The 24,609-nt window shown below is 45.9% G+C and overlaps 1 protein-coding gene across 4 annotated transcripts in view; it reads right to left on the reverse strand.

The window, feature by feature from the left end:
• The window catches only part of OPLAH (5-oxoprolinase, ATP-hydrolysing), a 664,980-nt gene that overhangs the window by 381,786 nt on the left and 258,585 nt on the right, over nt 1–24,609 (reverse strand). For all 4 annotated transcript variants that reach the window (XM_069621803.1, XM_069621805.1, XM_069621802.1 and 1 more), the window contains 2 exons: nt 24,251–24,534; nt 7,425–7,537 (listed from right to left, as the gene is read on the reverse strand). In XM_069621803.1, the coding sequence (XP_069477904.1) occupies nt 7,425–7,537; nt 24,251–24,534 (397 nt within the window). The remainder of the gene's footprint in view (nt 1–7,424; nt 7,538–24,250; nt 24,535–24,609) is intronic.

Below are 24,609 nucleotides of genomic sequence, written 5' to 3' on the forward strand. Positions count from 1 at the left end.
ACAATGCAGTCTCATGCTGAGCGCACAGTGAATTTTTGAAAATGCTGAATTTGGGTTACCATTTTAGGATGTATATTAACTTGATGCAAATTTATTGCTTTTGTATTTGTAGATGTTCTCTTGAGTATCCAAAAGTTAAATTAATTTTTTAATGTTTTATTTATTGTTCTTTTCTTCCCCAATGTAATGTCTGTATATTGTCTGGGAATTCATATTATAGTGGTGTTTTACATGTATGTACCTTTCGATTAGTTGGCTCTCCTTATGTTGTTTCTGAGCATTGTACCTTGGGTTTTGCATTTGTAAAATAAAAGATTTATACCTGCAAATGTACTGTTTTATACCTACTCTGAACATACTTAATGTCAATTTGATTTTAACCAGCTATATATGTATATTTAAATCAGTTTGGTGTGTTGACCCTTATTTGATGTGCCAGCACCCTGCGCCCCCTTGTTTTTTTTGCCCCCTCTAATGCTTATTTCTAGTGATGCCACTGGAACCAGCTCACCTGGAGGAGCATTCCCTAGAACAACCAATTACGGAGTAGACTGAGTAGGCAGCATAGAGCTTAACAACGCGAAAGGAGAACTGGCCGGAGAGACAGAATGCCAGTGTCGACGGACAGCACTCTGGCATGCAGCAAGAGGGTGCAACGAGTCACATCCAACAGCCAGCCAGAGCAGTCCTGAGGAGCTGTGAGAACGAGGGAGAAGCTTAAGCGACTCTGCATTGACCGAGCTACGACAATAAAAGGAAAATGTCCCGGAAGGTCGACATGGAGTGCAGCTGAAAAGTCTCATAAGCAGTTCCGCGGCGAAAAGAGGGAAAATAACGCTGGGTGCAGAAAGAGAAAGCATGCCGCAGAGGAGGCGAGTGAGAAGGGGAAAGGCTCTTGCGCACAGAAAGACTGAGAACACCTCAGAGTGGGGAGTGAATGAGAACACACCAGATTTGGGAGTAAGTAGGAGAAGAGCTACAGTGTGGGGAGCGCTGAGATTTCCCCAAAGTGGGGAGTGACAAGGAAAAGAGCCCCAGAGTGGGGGAAGAAGGAGAGAATCCTGGAGTGGGGAGGAACAAAGATTGAAAGAATCCCAGAGTGGGAAGAGACTTGAACATCTAGATACCCTTCTCACCAAGAACTATCTTTCTTGAATTTAAACTATGTACAAAGGCCTTTACTAAAAAGCGTCCGGTTTAGGGTCAGAAGCCAACAGCAATCCCTTCCAGAGTAATAGTTCACAAAATCATTCTTTGTTTTTTTTTGTTTTCTTTTGGAAGATAGGGAAAGTGGTTAGGTTAGAGTTGAATTTCGAACAGGGACTTTTATTACTATAAGACATCCTGACGGGCACCTTTTTGTCTTCCTTTTGTCATAGAATAGAGTTTGTGCTTGTAGATTTAGGGAAAGATTATTTTGAGTTGACAAAAATAAAGCCCTTGAAACAATGTCTGGTTGTCCAAGTCCTGATTCTGGCCTACCACAATACTGAGAACTTAACAACCACACATGTCATACAATAGTGAACATGTGGCCGGTGTGAAGAGCCATGAATGAGACTCGGACACATGGGATTCATGGGTTTAGTGAAAACTTTTATTAAAATAAAGGGGATGGGAAATGCCTCTATGTCTCTGCTCTAAGAGGTGTTTCCCTACCAAAAGCCAAAACAAAGGGTTTGCCAATATCAGAATGTCCAAAGCAAAACCGTGCTGTGTTCAAAGTACTATTCTGGCCCTCATATTCTAACAACATTAACTTTAAGGTGAAACGGGTAATGTCTTTGGCCTTCAGTAGTGTATAAATGTTAAAAAGGAAATACGTAACTCCAACACAAGGTTCCAGAAGGATAGATTTCCTTATTCAATAGGGTGGTTCCCTTCCCCTGGATATCTCTTCACTCTGCTTTATGTTCAAGAATATCAGTTCTTTAATTTTCGCTTGATCCACAACACAACTGGTATACAAAACAGCTGTATTTTGTTATGCTACCTAGTGTACTCTCCTGTCAGGTTTTCTCTCCTCATTAATGTGTTTCTGCAGTCGTGTGCAGTCCTTATGCATCTTTATGCACCTTTATCTCCTGCCCAGGCTTTTCTTATACCTGTATTTTCCTTGCACCTTTAATTTGCCTGGTATACTCTCCTGCCAGGGCTTTTCTCGTGTCGGTTCTGCACACACTTCCAAACTTGATAGTCTCTTATATTTGCTTTATCTTGTATTGTATCTGCCTGGTATACTGTCCAGCCAGGGCTTCTCTTATATGTGTATTGCATAGAATCACAAACTCGAAAATCTCTTATGCTGGTTCAGTTCTCCACTTTAAAGCAATGCTCACTTGCTTGTTATCTTTCATGTGTTTCATTAACAATTATTCGGGTTTGGCATGGCTGCCAGTAGGCCCCAGTGCCCCCGCTTCCCTTGAGTGGAACCCCGGCTCCGCTAGCGTGTTCTGTTTTTCCCATGGTAAACCAGTGGTGGTCATTCGCATTTCCTTCTCTGCCTTTCGTGGTTCCAGCTGGGCTCTTCTGTGTTTCAGGCTTCAGTAAGGTAGAGGCTGCCTTCCATCACCTGCAAACGTCCAGGAGCCTTCTGTCGGCTTCTGGCATTCCCACATCGTGTTCTCGCTCGCGGTCAACTTCCCTTTTCCTTGTTGACAAGCCGTTTGGCTCCATGGTACACTCTTCAGCCCCACAGCCTCTCGGTCAGTATCGAGATGAGCAGCCTTCTCCCACCACCAGCGTGCCTCTGTCAGCTGCCTTTCGTATTTCAATTTCTCGGCCGCAGGTATGCGCTCGCAACAACCAGAGCGGAGCTTGTGCTCTTGACCTCCATTGATCTGCATTACTTGGCTCATCTTCTTCGTCAAAGTATTCTCATATTTATGTGAATGGCAGCCCATCCTTGATTGCATGCCAGTACAAACTTCATGGAATTAAATTACTCCACAGATGGCAGTATGACCCTGCCAGGTTAGCGAAAATGTACCAAAGTGCTGACCGCCACTGCAGGGGCAAATGTGGCACTAAAGCAAACTACTGGTACATGTGGTGGAGCTGCGCAGCCGTAAAGGTATATTGGAACAAAGTCCTCAGCTGGATTAGAGACATAGAAGGTATTACCAGAAATGGAAATCCGATGCTGATACTATTTGGACTGGAGGAACAAGATGATAGGTTCATTAAAATACCTAGGATGACTCATAGACTGCTCTTAGAGCCTGTCTTGTCACATCATGGAAAAGAGATAACCTTCCAACAAGAAATGAATGGATTGCACTGGCAAAGAACATATATCACATGGACAGCCTTGCACGTCAGTGGACATAGCCTGGACTGACTTCCGCACCAAATACATTGACCAACACTAGTAAGCAAGGACCCCTGATGAAAAAGGTACCGCTTCGCTTATAACGCTACAATCTAGGATGTGCGTTTCAGAGTTAGCCAACCTTTTACGAATGAAAAGCATACTATGGGCCTCATTACGACCCTGCAGGTCTGGAAAGAACGGTGGCAGCAAAAATGCTGCCGCCGTTCTTTCCGGACCGGCTGATTCAGAGTCCTGCAGGTGGGAGGTGTCACTCCCGCCAGGTCTGACCTGGTGGGAGTAACGCCATCCATCTGCAGGTGCAAATGGAAACACCGTCTCCGTCATAGACGGAACCGGTGTTTCCATTGTCCCCATCCACATGGAGTCCTATGGGAATGGGGAATGGGTTCGTAAGACCCCGGTGATTCCGGGAATCACGGAGGCAGAATGGTAATACGGGTCCGGCGGTAGCCTGCCAGTTTTTCCGGCACGGTTACCGCCGGACTCATAATGAGGCCCATATATGTCTTCACCATCACACTCCACGCCAATGAGTGAACAAACTTTACACCTTTTGAGATAGCCTTTCCAACGCAGGGGGTGGAAAACACAGGTTAAGGGAAACAAGGATGATGCTATGGTTACACAATGTTTGAATTATAATGTTCATATACTATTCATATCTTACGCTAGTGTTGATTTATCAACATAATGTCCAATGTACAATTCCTGTTTTCTTCTGTTGAAAATAATAAAATCAAGTTTAAAAAAAAAAGGCAAGTCAGATTTTGACAGCTTGCATACAGATCTTGTGAAAAGGTTTTCATTCCCATTCCTGGATGGATGAGGGAGGTTTGACCTTATTCCATTAAGGCATTGCGCATGGATGGGTTATCCTCAAAAGAAAAAGGGGGATACCATGTCTCGTCCGATGATGCCATGATACTCTGCCAGAGGCTGTCTCCCCCAATTTGATCCTCCCTCATATATCCGCCCCCAGGGTCAGTATCAGGTGGCAGCTTCTGTCCCCAGGCCACATGGGGAGAGGTCACCGCCGGGAAAGGAGTGATGACACCATCGGATTCATCACACAATTCAGCCATGCACACAACCTACTGTACAAAACTAAGATGCATGGAACCAGAACATGCATGGGCATCATACAGTACTAAAGAGGATGCACTTTCCCAAACTCCCGCCCTCTCACCGCCATCATAGTAGAACAGCAGGAGAAGAACCTGATATGGAACCTTATGTGTTTTGCGTATACCACATCAAGTGTACGAAAGACGATATGCACTCAGACAACCGTATTGAATGTATCCTCGCAGTGAGAGAGTGGAAGGATATCGTGTGGAAGGATGTCAGCACGCACCATTGGACATCATGTAGTGCTTACTGAAATCTGACGAGGGCAGAGTGATGTCATGAAGAAGATGTACGAAGACATACTGAAACGATATGAAAATACATAAGCGTGACGATGCAACGGAAGTGACAAGAGAAACATGCTGAAATGATGAATTAATCATATGCAAAAGAAAATAAAGTAATTTACTGACAAATTAGTGTAAATAAGCAGCAACGCAAGGTAGATGAGACATATAGAAGCTTGCTATAGAGGAAAATATAACGTGGCTAGGACGCCCATGATAGGAAAATGGACGTCGGCTCATGTAAAGATTCAATCCAGCTACCTCAGAAACAGACCAGGGGTGCAGAGTCAGGAGACGCTGGAGAATTAGCTTCACATGCAAAACGAAGAGGAATCTATATTGGCCTGGGATCAAGGATGCTACTTGAGGAATAGCTGCAAAGCACAAAGGGAGGCAGATGGATAAGACATTGACGTGAGACATATTTCTCTTAGATTAAAGAAGAAGAAAACATTTACAAGAGCAAAGTATTAGACAATTAAAAATGGAAAAGGCTCTTACAAGATGGAGTGAGCAGGTCTCTAGAGGCCAAAAGGAGCAATGACACCCAGCATATTTCAATCAAATAGCAGTAAATAAGAGGTTGAAATGGACACATTTGTGGACTCTTCACACATGATTCAGAAGTCAAAAACAAGGGCTATTCATGAAGCTGTGGATGAAGATAGTGATGTGCTTACGCACCCTTGAATGTCCCAGAACAGAGAGCGAACTACAAGGTTAACAGAGGGGAAACTTTGGCTCATGGTCAGACTGATGAGAGATGACGGACTAATAGGGAAAGTGGGGAGTAATCTGACGTGACTCAAGAAGCTAGGTTTCATTTTGCTTACATGCTGCTAGCCGAGCCGAAAGTGCGAGGTTGGGTGGGAATGCCAACCAATCAGAGGGTGTATGGGGCAACCTGCTATACAAGGTTGCATAGACGGTATCTGGTCATTGCATTGAATGAAATAGCATTGAATGCCATACCAGAGAAAAAAAGCATTGAAAAAAAAAGCATTGAATGCTATTGCATTTGATACAATGACCATAGGACGCATAGACCAATCTGCTTCCATTTTGTCTGCTATAATCAGTATTATACGTATTTAGATGTAGTTTGAGGCGTGCCTTACAGATAAGAAGCAGCTAATGGTCTACCAACCCCTATGTATTCTATAAGTAGATATGTTCCCCTAACAAATACCTCCCTCCCGTCAATAGGTTTTACAGTTTGCCATGTAGGATGACGTCATAGATGACGCATATTGGGTATAAAACCTCTGCGTAATCAAGTTTGTGTGTGAGTGTGCAAGTATCAGTCCGATGCCTGCCAGTTTGCCCTGCTTTATTAAAATGAGAATAAAGTAGTACTTTGCCATATTCCTTGAGTCTGTCTGATTATTTGGTCTGGCATCTTTATTGGTAATTCCATCTAGCACCAGAGATGCTTCAAGGTGCTAGAGCACACTGCCACCAAATTGACTTACTACAAATCTAAATCACACAATGTGATATGTGCACAGCAGGCAGAAATTGGAAAACAACTTTGCTGATAACACACACAGACACAAACATGTATGTAACATTGGTGGGTATTCAGGAATGCGCACAACACATGAAAAACATAACACGTTGCATGGAAATGGAGCATGCATGCACACACCCACCCACCAGTTTTAGCACACAACCGAAACACATCATTTGGGAAGTGGCACAACACAATGAAAACACACAAACACCTACGTAAATGTAAAACAAATGCTGAGACTGACATTTCACTTATGTATACCATAACAACATAAACAAGCAGACATAAGGGCATGGCAAAAGTCATTACACGCTGACAGATTAAAAAAATGGAATTTGATGGAGATAAAATCCTTGTACATGTATTTAAGATTACCACCTGCATTTAAAAAATGTACAAATGTTTTAAATGCTGGCATTATGGTTATTACAAACACTCAGTCCAAATGACTATTTCCCCAATACAAACTAAATATGACTCCAAATCACACCCAAACACACCACACCACTCTAAAACAACAGGAAACAATCCTATGCTACTCCTAATCTCCATCTGCACAGTGTTTGACTCCCAAAACAAAACAAGCTTTGGAAGTCCCTCACCTCCAAGAACACTGGCCCAGGAACCACCAATCCTTCATGAAAACCCTTAAAACATGGCTATTCCCTTTCTTATCGGCCTGAGGAGAACATACATCAAGCTGTGGCTTGGACACCTTAAGCATTGAAGCTTTACCCAGCCATGTAATAATAATGGGCACTGCTCCTGGACGCATAGACACAGCATCACTGTCGGACCACATCTCTGGCTGTAAGGCAAGCCACCTGGTAATGCCCAAAGTACACAAGATATTTTAGGCAGGATCTAGCTAGCTGATTGAAGCAGCACATCTTGATCATAAGTCTAACATATTTTACACCTACATAGAAAGGCAATAGATGCAGCAACATGGACAGAGCACATGCCTGGGCCTCACACAAGACATACAACATGATCCACGTAGGATACACACAACTTCAATCCAAATACCCATACTCTGGGCTAAAAATCTCTGAACTGGCCAACAGCTCAACAGGGTCATTGCCAGTGGCAGATGTGTACTATGCAGAGGCCACCTGGCATAACATGAACTAAAGGATCTGTGTTCCTGAAGGATACATACCTGTGAATGAAAACGGTCTTCATACCCAAGGATCGAGCAATTGCACATGCATGCTGCCCGCCTGCTCCACCAAAGCACGCCAGAATGTGCCGGGAAGTGTCGTGGCCTTTGGCCTAAAAGAGACAAGAATGAATGTGTTATCACATAAATATAAGAAGTTATGAAAACCAGATGTTCATGGCACGAGCAGATCACTTAGTGTGCTCACCCGATCCCAATGCCTGGGGAGGACTCTGGAGATCAAGAGAGCCAGTCTAGCAGGGCTCTCCAGCCAGTGGAAGATGACAGGGTTGGGAATTTTCAGAGTCTTCCAGCACAGTCATATACTCTTTCTCGCCCATCAGCTGCATGTAGATAACACCACTGATGTAGAAAGTGAGGACGCATTCACCCTCCTTCTTAGCTCAATAAAAACAAGCCAGAATTCCCATGAAGAGAGCCTGTACCAGAGTTATGTCACTGCATGGGAGACACACTTATTTACAGGCATTCACCACGGCACATTGTAGAGATAATTTTGATATATGTGTATCTTTTCACTAAGCTTCCATCCCTAATTTAACACCCCCTTGTATACAGTCTGACCCCACAATTCTGGTACAAGGGACAATTTGTTTGATTGAAACGCGAAATTATTTAAGTAAAATAAATTGGAGGTGGTCCTTTATGCGGGGGAAGTCATCAAAAAACATCATCAGATACATATTGTATGGGATTATTTATCGAATTAAACTTGGCATGTCTGTGACAATCTCGCTAAATATAATACATGCATTCTGTCACACAACATGGAGTTAATTTTGTTTGGCCCCACTTCTTCAAGGCAGTCTTGGCTTATAGAACCAAGCATTACATTATTTCTTCTTAAGCTGACTCTGCCCAGTCCTTAGGGTTTCTTCGGGACTTGAACCTTCATTCGAAGCAGATGTCTGAAAGAAAGCTCATCTGGCCCAATTCCCACTTCGCCGCCTTTGTAAGGTGAAAGGTTTCCTTCCCACTGGACTCTTTCGTTCTGTGGTTCAGTCGCGTGTACTGTCCTACATTAATGGTGGGAATGCTTTCATGAGTAACGTTCCTGACCAGTCTATCAGTCTCTGTTGCCTCCTAGGCTACTTTTTTTTCAGGAGCTCAAATGATAACTGGTGACCACGAATTCAACCATATTCTGTAGTTGTAGCCACTCTCCAATAGTAGCCCATAAAATCCAGTGTTTTAAATAAACTGGGATGTCTGACTTTGCCCAAAATGTGAGTTGAATCTCATGATCTAAGCCCGCGTTCCATGGCGGCCATCTTAGTTTCTTTCGTGTCAGACAATGGGTTGTGTGCTTATCGCAGTCAGGTATTTCACACACAATTGCTCTTAGCATGTCGGGGGTTGGCCCCTGAGAGCTAACAATAACATTATCCTTTCACACAGACTTCACTGGTCTTTAGAGGTGCTGGTTGCCAGCATTAAGGCTCTTGCTTTGCTCGGGCACATAACTCTGGCCCTGAGCTGTTACGGTCCAGTGAAGCCCATGCAAACGGTTATTATTGCTTAATGAATGTTACACCAACTGCATTAACTTTTTTCTAAATTACAACTATTGTATCAAACATGTTCTTCTCAGGGTTGTGAGAAACTTGTTCTCTCTACACTCTCTAGTTAAAAAAACGCATACTCAGCGGCAGGACTTTTCTGTGGCAGTCTCTTATTTTTGGTATTACTTGGTATTCCTTGCCCATTCCTTTGAGATTGCCCTCTGCACTCCTAGCCTACACGCCTACTAGCAAGGTTTAAACACATTTTAATTTCTTGCATCTCTGACTTAACTTCCCTTATTCCTGCTTCCCTTCTTTTGTCTTTTCATGTTGAATTAAGTGTTTTATGACATACTACGTTCTCTAATTTTCATCAAACCCCCCACAAATACCCATGATGATCCAAAAAACAAAAACTGAATGTTCCCCCTTTGATGAGTTCTATGAATGTTTTTATCTTGGTCGCCTACTCACAGTCACATCGAGCATAATGTACAATAATGTATAACTTGGTTTTCAGTGCTAAAGGAGACTAGTTGCTGGTCCTATTTATATGGGCGTCTGTGTGTAGGGATAAGTGGATGCCAACCCGGGATCTGCATTGAAGCTGCGAGAATCTCCAGCTTTGACGAAAGCCTCCTCAAACATCAACAGGCCACGATCAGGCGAGCCTAGAGGTGTTAGAGTGGCATGGCAAATGAAGACTATTTCTTTTCCACTGGGGTTACCAACTAGCCAATGAATGGATTATATTCTGGTGGGATAACATTGAGTAGCAAAGATCGAAATTAACAATGGATAAGCAGGAGCTAAAAGCAGCTCCTGGGTATCCAGCATTAACCCATGATCAGGAGCTAATATTGGGGAACGAGCAACAAAGGGTTCTGCAAATCGGACTTTAAAATAAATTAGTAGCAATCATAATTGTGACCATTATTTATGTACCCTTATGCTTTAAATGTTGTGTATATGTGTCCTAATGTTAATTTATAGATGTCCCAAATGCACAGAGTTAAATTGATACAGGTGTCCTTGTTCAGGATCAGCTGGCCTGTGGAGCCAAACATCACTCCTGGTAGATGTTGGGGTCAAGCTAACAAGTCTCTTCAAGCAACAATTCTACAAGTGTCAGGACTTATAACCTTAATCGCTTAACTAAAATACAGGGGCTCTTCTCCTACATTTCCGTCATAAGTACAGTTTCGTAAAGGAACAAACTATTAGTACAGCATTCAGAATGGACAACAAAAGGCAAGGGTGTAGAGGTGTATGGTCCTTTCATGAATCCCTAAACTTATGTTCGGTCTTTGGGCCAGCACGCCTGCGCACTTCAAAACTCAGAGTCTCAGGGTTATAGCTGTGGCTCGCTTCTTGACATTGAATCCTGAGGGCTATAGTGTCTAGCAAGCTCCTTAACTTCACAGTCTGAGGGTTAAAGCACCCAGCAAACTACCTTTTACACCTACCAGCAAATATTTCTTCCACCCTTGCTTTTGCATACTACCTTGACACTTTAACCGGCAAGTATTTTGCTCCCCCTTGCTTAGGAGGGAGCACAATTGTTAGGCTGCATTATTTTAACCCACTAGTCCAGCCACGACCTCCTGAGCTTTTGCCTACAAGAGGCTCTTGGTTCTCCTTCCTGGTTTCCGTCTGCTACCAGGATCCGAGTTATAGCCTCAGTAAGATTGTAGTTTCTTTTCTCTTTCTGGGTCTGGTCACTTCCGGGGTTGGAGATATAACCTCAGCATGCTTGCAACTTCCTCTCTGTGACTCTGGCTACTTGTAGGGTCTTGTTCTTTCCCTGGGCCTGCCACTCTCTCAAGGTCTGTTTTTTTCCCTGCATCTTAGGGTCTGTCACAATCATGGGCCTGTTTGTCCCTCAGTTCTCTCATTTTGCAAACAGCAGGGTGCTCTTCTCATCATGATATGATATGATAGGTTATTTATAACACGCTTAATACCCAGAGGTTTCTAAGCGCAGACCCGGGGATCGAACCTGTGTTGCTCTGTGTCATCTTGCTTCCAAGGGGAGCACCTTGCCCCTGAGATATAGTCTTTCCATGAACTCTCTGAGTGCTCTCAGTTATCCTTGTCTTGTAAAAGCCTTTGGTCTTGCTACTCTCCCAGTCAAGCCTGCATGCCTGCGTCACTTCTTCCAGAATGAGTAAACAGAACTTGCATTATCCACACCCTTATTGGCTGGGGTGGTCAGGTGGTCCCCTGATGTGATCTTATTTGGACTAAGGAATTGTACTTTAGAACTCAGCGGTGGCTATGTTTAATTCATGCCATGTGTACTCTTGATATTTGTTTGGTATGCAGCCTGTTTCCCCCTCTGCCTGGTTTACTGCCTCCTTTGTAGGTAAAAGGCTTTAAGCTTGGGGAATTCGAGATCTCTGGGTCCAGCTTGCTTTCCTTTCCAATGGGCATTTTGGAAGTGCATATTTTGTAGATGAAGGAGAGTGGGGGGTGGGGAGGGTTGGTTTTCCATTTTACTGTTGTAGCTGAGTGAGGGGCGGTACTTTGATTGCGTGTCGGGGTACATTTTCTTTTCCCTCTAAAGCTATTTGGGTACCCCGTGTCTCCGGGGAGTGGGGATGTTGGCTCCATTCAATGCAACAACAAGCCTTACATGTTAGATATTGGAGTTCTGGGGTAGGGGAGGGCTTTTGCAGCCTGACTGGGCCCCAGGAAGAGTGGAGGCACGCCGGATGTCCCTTATTTACCACCTCTGGGTAGATGTTTACTATGTTTGAGGGCATTCCATGTCCTAAGAGTACCTTGGGTACCTGCAGGAGGCCCATGAAATGTGACGTACACATGTCACTTATGCACTTGCATATGGATCATAACAGCAATATTTCCAGAAAGTTGATCACTAGCAACTACCAGAGACTTGTATAAAAGAGTATGTAGACCTGGATCAATGCTTCATAGCGGTTTTGTTAGGGGGTTTTACAAAAGTTCTGTCTGAGACAGCACTTAGGAAAGCCCACCTTTGCTGAACAGGGTTACACTACTTAGGGCTAAACAGATCCACACCAGGGTTGGGTAGAATGGTGAGCAGCCAGGCTTAGTCTAAGGAGGGCAAATGGCTGTAGTGAAGTACAAAGAGGCTACACTTAGTCCCAGAAAACACTGATGCACTTAGAAGTTATATAACAAATAGTTATTTCATATGTACATTAAGGCACAATGTTGTACCTTTCAAGTCAAGTAAGTACTATAACACAGCAAAACAATAGAACACTTGCAATATTCTTTGGAGAATACATCACAGTTGTGGTCACACTTGAATAGCTTTTTCAGTACCGCATCACATAGTAAAACCATCTGAAAGATATATACAAACTTTTCCAAACTCTTAAAGCTTTTAGTAACTGTGTTTCAACCAGTCTTAAAGAGTCCACCCCTATTTTATGAGAGGCTCACAATGTGCAGAGTCCAACAGGATCTCTTCTTGATTTTGCAGGTAAATAAAGGTTATGTTTGAAAGACAAGGAAGTTGAGAGTTTTCCTTAAAGGGCTACCCCAAGGACCAATGTCCTAAGGCAGGATTAGAGTACAATGGGTTGTCCACCCCAATGGAAATCTATGGAATCCTGGAGGGGTGAAAGCTATCTGCAGAGTGAAACAAGCAGACTCCAGGTAAGTTTACCAGGAATAGGACAGTACCTTCAAGAGAAGAACACGGTTACTGCAGGACGCTTCCAGCAGTGAGGCGACAGCAGAACCAGTCACTGGTTAATCGGTCTTGGCAATAGAAGAAAGGGACTTTGGTGGATCTGGCAACAGCTCTCATGCAGACGGATGTCCAGCAAAGGATCTCTGCCGTTCTGGCTTGCTGGCGCCTTTTTCAGGCTTGGATGAAGGATGCTTGTTGCAGCAGCAGACTCTTCTCCTTTACTTGGTCCTCATCTCTGGTGAGGGGTCTGTGGGGAGCCTGCTTGAGTCATTGCAGGCTTAGGAGGATACCCATAAAGTTCCAGGCGAAACCGCGCTTCAGGCAACGATGCACAGTAATGCAGCACAGGTCCCTGGGTATTGGTGAATTGCAGGCTGTGGTGGTTGCAGCTCTTCCAGGGATGGCACAAATTGTAGTTCATCTAGGGACTGGTTGGGCCCACCAGTCGCATGGAAACAGCAGCGGTTAATCAGCAGGCTCTGGCAGTCACTGGAAGTTGCTGGTGGCATCCTTTTTTTGTGCTTCTTCTTCGGAATCTTCTGTTCCAGTGGTTGACTCAGAGCTTCAGCTCCAGGACCTCGGGATGTACCCAGTAACAACGGCTAAGTCCACCAATCATGACCCATGCACGATTCAAAAATGGGGGTGGTTGTCCAATGGGGACAGTCAGCCTCGCAGTCTAAACTGGTTTCAAGACAAAGAACAGGGGTGTTTCGGGCACCTCCCCCACCTCCTGTCCTGCCAGTCACTCAGAGACCCTTTGCAGGCTGTCCTTTGGAAGTCCGGTGAAGACAAAGGGACCAGAGGACCCTCCCCGACCCAGAAAGGTAGAAGAAGACATCAGAAAGAACAAGTCATCTTGTTCAGGGCTCAGAAAAGTACAGCCACCATTTGGGTAAATGGTTTCCCTTGTGACCCTCTACCGCAGCTGTGAAGACAGCCTGCAACAAAAGTCCACAAAAAGTCATGCAAAAAGGTACACTGCAACCAGTCTGAACAGAGAACTTGTCACAGTAACCAGAAAGGTACCCGAGAGTCGGGAAAAGGGATACATTGGATCCCCTTTGCATTCCACATAAGGTGGGGTGTGCTGATCTCGCAAAAGAAAAAACAGGTAATATAAAAAGTATCCCCCTACCTTGGTCTTGGTAAATGTGAGTTACCCAAGGGAAAATAAATAAATACTAAAGGGGAAGCTCTGGGATCTCCCAGCAACACTGCACAAAAAGTGCTGTGTGCTGCTTTAGTAAGATGTAGATTGCAGAAAAGTTGGAGGGAAGCATGATTGCAAAATGAAAGACCAAAAAGAGGTAAAAAGAGTTCCCAAAAGCAGAGTAAAAGAATGAGTGAGTGCGGAGAAAAGTTCCCACTCACTCAGGAGAACTAGTCAAAAATCCATTGGTCCAGCAAAAGGTGCTGGGGGACTCGCAGGTGGAGAGAATTTCACACAAAAAGGGAAATCTACTCCAACAGGTTTCCTTCAGTCTCACGTGTGAGGCGGAGGACTCCTCTTATTTCGACTAATATCTGGATTCCTCTGCTGCTCAGCTGCTATTCCTGTTCTGTCCATTAAAAGCAACTACTCGAAATCTCCCTTTACCACCAGGTGGTGGTCCATTGCCTCGCACATGGCCTTTTATATTAGAAGATAATGCATTGGTGCCAAGCTTAGACTTAAGTCGTTCAGCTGCCAAATGTGTCATCCCTGAGCCTACGGCCATGACTTATCTATCAATAAATCACACACATTGGGGGTCATTACGACCCTGGCGCTAAGGGATTACCGGTACCGATAAGGGTACCGGTAATCCCTTAGCACCCAATTCCCATAACGGCAGCTGGAACCAGCCGTTATTGCAGGGATACGGTACCGCAATTTGCGGTACCGTAATTACCGCCTTTCCCCATTCCCATGATGCCCTATGGGGCAAAAATGGGAATGGGGAAGGGCCATGGTGAAATGGGGAAGTACCGCCCCGTCAACCTTGGAATGGGGTGGTACTTCCCCATTTCACCATGGCGGACTCGTTACAATACCGGCAGCAACCATGGTGCTAATAGCGCCATGGTTTAGCGCCAGTGATGTAATGAGGGCCATTGTTAGGGTTGGTGCTCAGGTCCATGCTGGCAGAGTAGAACACCCTGAAAAGTGCCTCAGCATGGTGCAAACTGGGGGTGAAGAAGAACTTACTTTCCTGGCGAAGGCAATGGTCCTCGTGGGGCCTCACCAAGATGTACCACTCTATGCCATGTTTATGGAGAAAACAAAGCAGGACTTTTCCTTTCCAATTACCCGGCCCAAGCAACAGCGCCCCCAACTTTCACTAAAGGTACTCTAATACATGGAACATCTCTCCAGTGGAAGATGGAACTGTTGAGGGAAAACAAAGGAATGAAATGGATAGAGAACAGAAGTGTGGCAAAGTGGGTGATACCTGAAGATCTGAACTAAGGAAAAAGAACAAGGAGCCGTCAGTAGGCTTGCCGGTCTATGGGCCTGATTCACAGAGTGTATTCTGCCCTATACAGAGCCCCATGTCACCTAGGATTCCCATTCAACCTCTTCCTTTCTAAGTCCACTCCCCTTACCAAAACACAGCTTCCCAGCCTGGCCCAGTACCTTCTGCCATATACAGAGCCCCATGCCACCTCCACTCCCCTTACCAAAACACTGCTGCCCAGCCTAGCCCAGCACCTTCTGCCATATACAGAGCCCCACCACACCTAGGTTTCCCATTCAACCTCTTCCTTTCTAAGTCCACTCCCCTTACCAAAACACAGCTTCCCAGCCTGGCCCAGCACCTTCTGCCATATACAGAGCCCCATGCCACCTCCACTCCCCTTACCAAAACACTGCTGCCCAGCCTAGCCCAGCACCTTCTGCCATGTACAGAGCCCCAACCCACCTAGGTTTCCCATTCAACCTCTTCCTTTCTAAGTCCACTCCCCTTCTCAAAACACAGCTTCCCAGCCTGGCCCAGCACCTTCTGCCATATACAGAGCCCCATGTCACCTAGGTTTCCCATTCAACATCTTCCTTTCTAAGTCCACTCCCCTTACCAAAACACTGCTGCCCAGCCTAGCCCAGCACCTTCTGCCATATACAGAGCCCCAACCCACCTAGGTTTCCCATACAACCTCTTCCTTTCTAAGTCCACTCCCCTTCTCAAAACACAGCTTCCCAGCCTGGCCCAGCACCTTCTGCCATATACAGAGCCCCATGTCACCTAGGTTTCCCATTCAACCTCTTCCTTTCTAAGTCCACTCCCCTTACCAAAACACTGCTGCCCAGCCTAGCCCAGCACCTTCTGCCATATACAGAGCCCCAACCCACCTAGGTTTCCCATTCAACCTCTTCCTTTTATAAGTCCACTCCCCTTCTTAAAACACTGCTTGCCAGCCTGGCCCAGCACCTTCTGCCAAATACAGAGCCCCGTGCCACCTCCACTCCCCTTACCAAAACACAGCCTCCCAGCCTGGCCCAGTACCTTCTGCCATATACAGAGCCCCGTGCCACCTCCACTCCCCTTACCAAAACACTGCTTCCCAGCCTAGCCCAGCACCTTCTACCATATACAGAGCCCCACCCCATCTAGGTTTCCCATTCAACCTCTTCCTTTCTAAGTCAACTCCCCTTCTCATAACACAGCTTCCCAGCCTGGCCCAGCACCTTCTGCCATATACAAAGCCCCATGCCACCTAGGTTTCCCATTCAACCTCTTCCTTTTATAAGTCCACTCCCCTTCTCAAAACAGAGCTTCCCAGCCTGGCCCAGCACCTTCTGCCATATACAGAGCCCCATGTCACCTAGGTTTCCCATTCAACCTCTTCCTTTCTAAGTCCACTCCCCTTACCAAAACACTGCTGCCCAGCCTAGCCCAGCACCTTCTGCCATATACAGAGCCCCAACCCACCTAGGTTTCCCATTCAACCTCTTGCTTTCTAAGTCCACTCCCCTTCTCAAAACACAGCTTCCCAGCCTGGCCCAGCACCTTCTGCCATATACAGAGCCCCACCCCATCTAGGTTTCCCATTCAACCTCTTCCTTTCTAAGTCCACTCCCCTTCTCAAAACACTGCTTCCCAGCCTGGCCCAGCACCGTCTGCCATATACAAAGCCCCATGCCACCTCCACTCCCCTTACCAAAACACTGCTGCCCAGCCTAGCCCAGCACCTTCTGCCATATACAGAGCCCCACCCCACCTAGGTTTCCCATTCAACCTCTTCCTTTCTAGGTCCACTCCCCTTCTCAAAACACAGCTTCCCAGCCTGGCCCAGTACCTTCTGCCATATACAGAGCCCCATGCCACCTCCACTCCCCTTACCAAAACACGGCTGCCCAGCCTAGCCCAGCACCTTCTGCCATATACAGAGCCCCAACCCACCTAGGTTTCCCATTCAACCTCTTCCTTTCTAAGTCCACTCCCCTTCTCAAAACACAGCTTCCCAGCCTGGTCCAGTACCTTCTGCCATATACAGAGCCCCATGCAACCTCCACTCCACTTACCAAACACTGCTGCCCAGCCTAGTCCAACACCTTCTGCCATATACAGAGCCCCACCCCACCTAGGTTTCCCATTCAACCTCTTCCTTTCTAAGTCCACTCCCCTTACCAAAACACAGCTTCCCAGCCTGGCCCAGCACCTTCTGCCATATACAGAGCCCCATGCCACCTCCACTCCCCTTACCAAAACACTGCTGCCCAGCCTAGCCCAGCACCTTCTGCCATGTACAGAGCCCCACCCCACCTAGGTTTCCCATTCAACCTCTTCCTTTCTAAGTCCACTCCCCTTCTCAAAACACAGCTTCCCAGCCTGGCCCAGCACCTTCTGCCATATACAGAGCCCCATGTCACCTAGGTTTCCCATTCAACATCTTCCTTTCTAAGTCCACTCCCCTTACCAAAACACTGCTGCCCAGCCTAGCCCAGCACCTTCTGCCATATACAGAGCCCCAACCCACCTAGGTTTCCCATTCAACCTCTTCCTTTTATAAGTCCACTCCCCTTCTCAAAACACTGCTTGCCAGCCTGGCCCAGCACCTTCTGCCATATACAGAGCCCCGTGCTACCTCCACTCCCCTTACCAAAACACAGCTTCCCAGCCTGGCCCAGTACCTTCTGCCATATACAGAGCCCCGTGCCACCTCCACTCCCCTTACCAAAACACTGCTTCCCAGCCTAGCCCAGCACCTTCTGCCATATACAGAGCCCCACCCCATCTAGGTTTCCCATTCAACCTCTTCCTTTCTAAGTCCACTCCCCTTCTCATAACACAGCTTCCCAGCCTGGCCCAGCACCTTCTGCCATATACAAAGCCCCATGCCACCTAGGTTTCCCATTCAACCTCTTCCTTTTATAAGTCCACTCCCCTTACCAAAACACTGCTTCCCAGCCTAGCCCAGCACCTTCTGCCATATACAGAGCCCCGTGTCACCTAGGTTTCCCATTCAACCTCTTCCTTTCTAAGTCCACTCCCCTTACCAAAACACTGCTGCCCAGCCTAGCCCAGCACCTTCTGCCATATACAGAGCCCCAACCCACCTAGGTTTCCCATTCAACCTCTTCCTTTCTAAGTCCACTCCCCTTCTCAAAACACACCTTCCCAGCCTGGCCCAGCACCTTCTGCCATATACAGAGCCCCACCCCATCTAGGTTTCCCATTCAACCTCTTCCTTTCTAAGTCCACTCCCCTTCTCAAAACACTGCTTCCCAGCCTGGCCTAGCACCTTCTGCCATATACAAAGCCCCATGCCACCTCCACTCCCCTTACCAAAACACTGCTGCCCAGCCTAGCCCAGCACCTTCTGCCATATACAGAGCCCCACCCCACCTAGGTTTCCCATTCAACCTCTTCCTTTCTAGGTCCACTCCCCTTCTCAAAACACTGCTTCCCAGCCTGGCCCAGCACCTTCTGCCATATACAAAGCCCCATGCCACCTCCACTCCCCTTACCAAAACACTGCTGCCCAGCCTAGCCCAGCACCTTCTGCCATATACAGAGCCCCACCCCACCTAGGTTTCCCATTCAACCTCTTCCTTTCTAGGTCCACTCCCCTTCTCAAAACACAGCTTCCCAGCCTGGCCCAGTACCTTCTGCCATATACAGAGCCCCATGCCACCCCCACTCCCCTTACCAAAACACTGCTGCCCAGCCTAGCCAGCACCTTCTGCCATATACAGAGCCCCATGCCACCTAGGTTTCCCATTCCACCTCTTCCTTTCTAAGTCCACTCCCCTTACCAAAACACAGCTTCCCAGCCTGGCCCAGTATCTTCTGCCATATACAGAGCCCCATGCCACCTCCACTCCCCTTACCAAAACACTGCTGCCCAGCCTGGCCCAGCACCTTCTGCCATATACAGAGCCCCATGCCACCTAGGTTTCCATTCCACCTCTTCCTTTCTAGGTCCACACCCCTTACCAAAACACCACACGCCAAATAACAGGTGCTAATCACAAAATGATTTTCATTATTTAAAAAAAGATGCAGCAACTTTGTCAATGTTTGCTTCTCTATGTGAGTGCTGAGCGGCGAGAGGAAGCCCATTAAAAGATACAGGTTCGATTTCTATAAATGCTAAAAAGTTCTGAAAAATCAGCAATATGACACTGTAGAGATTCTCCCATAAACGGGGTAGTCTTACCATTGCTGTAGTCAATAATAAATGTGTTACTCGCTGTAGAAACTACATAGCCCATAACCCCTTCCCTCCATACCCTTGGCATGTCATCCACATAGAAAGGGGACAGGATCAGAGCATGATGAACAGTGGCATTAACTGAAAAAAGAAAAATGAGAAGGGAAAATGCAGGCACTTCCCCATCTCAAGACCTCCCCTACACATTTGTATTAGAGTGGCAACACTGGGAATCCTATTAATGGGGATGGTGGGAGAGTGTTTGAGGGGCTGGCACTATTCTCTATGTGTACATTAGTAACCATAGTGAGCAACATCTACTTGCTCCTTTCAAAATACCCTACAATAGATTGGGAGGATTATAGAAATAAAACTGTAGTGCAAACGACAACTTAACGAAAAATATGTTTGAGCACCGTTTGGGTTTAGCTGGCTCAGCCCAAGTGCCCCCTTGGCAAGGGCAAAGCCTTTAGGAGAACAATCTTCCTGATCTTGCAGCAACACAAAAAGCAAGAAACTACCCACCTCGTAACTGAAAATGCATAGGCTTTGAGGTCTGGAGAGGAGCTTCCATGTGTCACAAGTGATGGTTCGAGGAGGGCAGTGATTTACTATGTCCCAAATAAAACTCACAACAAGACTGTAGAGACTCCTCCCTGCATTAGAGTCTCGAATGGTAAAAAGGACAGACAAGGAAATCAACTGGTTGAAAATATGAAAACACTTGAATCAGGAGTAGATGCAGGCCACCACTTCCAGCCCTGTCCCTCTTCCAACCTGCCCCACTCAACAACTTTCATCTAACCTATGCAAAGAGATTTGATAGAGGCAGTGCCCCAGGAGTCTTCAGGGGGCGGCTTCTACTGTTTCTTTATGGTTCCAAAGAAAGGCACGCATGAGTGTCCAACTATTATCGATCCTTCAAGTTTCAACACCTTTCTTCCAACTGAGAGGTTCAAGATACCCCTGTGCCGATTGTAGCATTACTTGAAGGGGGGAATGGTTATACATGATAGATAATATGGATGCGTCTATGCACATTATCATTTGGACACCCCATCAAAAGTACCTTTGGTTCTCACTGGGAAGTCATATTTTCCAGGTCCAGGACCACCATTTGGATGTCAGTTCTGTCTTCAAAGTCTTTACTAAGGTGATAGTGCAGTTCACAGCTTTTTGGAGACAGCAGAGAGTTCCTATGTACCCATACCTTTACAATTGACTAATTCGAGTTGCTGATTTGCCTGGAGCCCAGCTGATTACCTTCCACGGCCTACAACCTCCCATTAAGCATCCAGCCTTTGGGGGAAACCTTCGGCACACCAGGCGCTGCACAATGGAGCTGTTTGATGTCAGAAACCCATCCGCCTGACTTCAAAATGGCAGACCTGGTCAATAATCCCTCAGTCAATGCCATGAGCAGGATTTGGATAGTAAATCAGGATAGAGTGTGGAATGAGTCCTGTCATCTGGGTATCTCAATATGAGAAAACAATACACCTAAAGTATATAAGGGGGAACCGGAGCGAGGCCAACCCCATGAACAGAGGGTGTGATACTAGAGAGGGGCCAATCCAAAGAATAATTGATTGACCAGGGTAATCAGAAGCCTATTTGGAAAGGTATCCCTGGAGAGATATGGAGTGACCAAGGAGAAAATGAGAGCCACAAGCCTATATATAGCCTGTGGGCAATTGACTAGAGGCAAGTCATAATACATTGCTGCAAGCCTGCTGAGGGCTACATGTCAGCTACCAGCTTATACCATAAGCAAATGAGTCAAGCTGCTTCTTACTTTCCGAGGCCCATATCTAACAACTTGCCCAGAGCCAGAGAACAAAGTGAACAAATCGTAGTCTGTTAAGAGTATAGGCTGTCGCCAACGAAGGCGACTACAGACTGATGAGTGACAAGAACACATGACCATGAATCTGGCAAGCAGGAAGAAATACTTGCTGGTACATTAAAGGTAATACCGTGGCAAGGGGGGAGGAATCATTTGTGGTAAACTCCAGGCAAGCCAGAAGAAGAATTACTTGCTGGAAAGAGCGTGCTGACACAATGTTAAGAAGTCTCGGAATGTGACCCGTGGCCAAATGAAGAAAATATATGCACCAAATAGGAATCCTCCAACAGGAAGAGAAGGCAAGAAGCGTGCTGAATGCTCTATCCCTGGTAGTGAGCCGGGTGCTAGAACCCTGAGACCATGTACATTACATTAGGCAACCCTGACCAGGACAGGCATTCCTCCTTAGACCAGTTTGAGTTATCCATCCTGATGCTTAAAGAACCGTATTGCCTCTTGGCTTTTAGTTGACCATGGCTTCTATAGGTGTTCCTCCAATCTCCCTCCCTGTGTTGTCTTGATAAAAAATGTGTTGAACTAACATTCTGTTGAATTTATTCTCTTGGTCCCACTTGCCACAGTCTGAAACATAGGGCTCTCGGAGAAAAGGGTAGTCAAAGAAATCAGAGTGCCCAGGCGTGGTCAGGTTCTAGGCACTCAAAACAAATGGAGTGCGGATCAAAGGCAGAAAAAATGTGATTGCAGAACACTTGAACAAATTGTTTTTTTAACCAGGCACAGAGTCTTATGAACAATCCTTTTTCCAACAGAAAGCAGTGTAGATTGGTGGGAGCGGGTTTAATGTGGGAACGTGATTTCATCTTTGTTAGCACCCTGAGCGGGCGTCGCACCCGTTCAGGTTGCTCAGAATCTGGGCCGAGCTTCATAGTACAAGCCCTTGTTCCGAGCAAGCTGACATCTGCTCGCTACCACCCAGCTATTTTCCCTCCCCCCGTCCGCTTGCTTATTTCTCCCCACTCTACCCTCCCCACCTCCCTCATAAGTGAAGGGATTGCTGAGCCACTCCGTTCATGTCCACCAGACATCCATGGACATGGAAGAGGGGTTCCGATCTGAGCTTCGCTTCCATTTCCATGTCCATGTAAGGTTAGTATTTCTTTGAAACAATGATATGTGCGCTTGCAGCAACTCATTATTTCAAATAAATAAATTGCTAAAATAAATTGCCATTGGAACCCTGGGACATAAACCCAGCGTGCTAATATCCATAATCACAGGTTCCGAGGGCCATACCGGGCGGTAATGTCCCAGAGCCTTTGTTAAAGGCCCTTGCTTCACTGTAGACCATTAACTTGGGACACGGGCAGTTACCTTAAATGAATGATTCAGTAAATGGGGTAGGAAGGATTCCGTTAGTAGGGTATTCCTAGGGAAAGTTAGGTTGTAATTGGAGGCCACCCAAAGGAAAGCTTAATCTAGCAGAGCAAAGTGAGCCTATTTAGGGTGGGCAAGGCAAACCAAACATAGTATTACATTAATATGGTGCTGAACAGGAACCTCAAGGGAATGAACAAGACTACGAAAAGATGCTGGAAGGTACCGGAGGATTTTAGAGAAACATTAAATAAGCCTATGAGGTTTACCCAAACAATCTGCCCTAGGCAAGGGACTATGCCAGTTAATATAAAGGCAGGCAGATGAAGTTAAGAACACAATGCAGTAGTCAGACCCATATTGTCATGATAATGGTAATCTCCCATAATGTTAAGTAAAAAAGCAGACCCTTAAAAAAAGTGTGTGTCGTCCTAAGGAATTTGAACCATAAGATTGAAACTGACAAATTCCCTCTTTCAGACATTTATGAAATGATATGCACCTGAAAAGGGGTAAGAATTGCACCAGCCATTATCATAATTCTGCATAATGAGAATGTGTATTTCATCCTAAAGCTTTGTCACAATTCACTACTATGAATGTGTTGTCCAATTATGGAGCGACACATCAGTTCTAAATGTGTATTTGTACTAAGGGCAAACCTGGTTGCATTGCTCAATTGGCCTGTAACCTCTTCACTACACGCCCAGCAAGACATTGTGAACACATTGCACCATAATTTGTACTGTATGAACCAATTGTTCTTGCTGCTTTCATTCTCAAAAAGGGACTATTGACTACTACCTGAATTTAAACAATGCTCTGCAAATCTATAGCGAATTACCACTGATGAAAGGAGATATCCCATTTCAAAGAGCAGAATATTTTTGCAGATAAAGAACTAAGGCCCAAAGAGATAAAGTTGTTTGCCCTGAATCCGGAAGCCAGAATTGAAACTCGAGTCTCTTTGTTCCAAAACCACCAATGTATCATATCCATTGCATCACATTATTAGGGTATCTGGTCTTTTCATCGAGTGCAAATCCATCGAAGTCAGTTCCATCGAATTTTATTCAACGAAAATCATTTCCCTCGAAATGCCTTTTCTTTGAATAAAATTTGATGGATATGGATGGATTTTACTGTCAGGGCAAGGATTAGATTTAGGGTGAGGGCAAGGGTTAGAATTAGGGTTGGGGTTGGGGCAAGGGTTAGAATTAGGGTAAGGGGTAGGGCAAGGGTTAGAATTAGGGTTAGGGCAAGGGTTCGAATTAGGATTAGCGTTCGGGCAAGGGTTAGAATTAGGGTTGGAGTTAGGGCAAGGGTTCGAATTAGGGGTAGGGTTAGGGCAAGGGTTAGAATTAGGGTTGGGGTTAGGGCGAGGTTTAGAATTAGGGTTAGGGCAAGGGTTAGAATTATGGTTAGGGCAAGGGTTAGGGATAAGGGGGGGTGGGTGTGGGGGTTGGGAGGAAACCCCTCCCCCCAATATACAAAAAAACATTAAAACGTTACAAGGAGCTGGCCAGTGCCGACATTTCAGCACTGGACAGTTCCATGTAACGTTTTAACGTAGAAAATGAAAGCATTGAAATGCTATCTTTTACATTTAAAAGTACATATATATTCGATGGAAAGGTTTCGATGGATATGTACTTTTAATGTTAAACATAGAATTTGATGCATTTATTTTCGACGCATATTTTTCGATGCATTGTCTTTTCGATGCATCTTTTTCGATGGATTGACCATAAACCCATTATTAAGGGTTTTAGAGGTTGAATCCTACTAGTCATACCTGAGTGAGGGACCTGATTGGGCGGCACATCGCCTCATTGGCCACCCGAATGAAGCCCATGGCCACTTCCTCGACAGTCAGCGGTGGCCGCACCACATGGCTTGAGGCGTCACGTGCTTGTGCATCCAGGAAGGTATTCACTTGTTTTGTGAGATTTTGGAAGGTGTGCATGGCGTCCTCCTTGGAAAGCGGCTGATCTTCTGAGGGGCCAAATATTTTGGGGAAAAACTCTGGCATCAGGCGGCCGAGACAGAGGTTTGCATCTGTCACTGTCAGCGGACCCCCTAGAACAGGCAAGCAAAAAGGTTACAAACCAAGTAGGGCTACAGAAGTCACCCACAGCTGTTGTGCTGTGCATT

Source organism: Ambystoma mexicanum, chromosome 5q, assembly GCF_040938575.1.
Source record: "Ambystoma mexicanum isolate Mex_15411 chromosome 5q, UKY_AmexF1_1, whole genome shotgun sequence".
Taxonomy (NCBI): Eukaryota; Metazoa; Chordata; class Amphibia; order Caudata; family Ambystomatidae; genus Ambystoma; species Ambystoma mexicanum.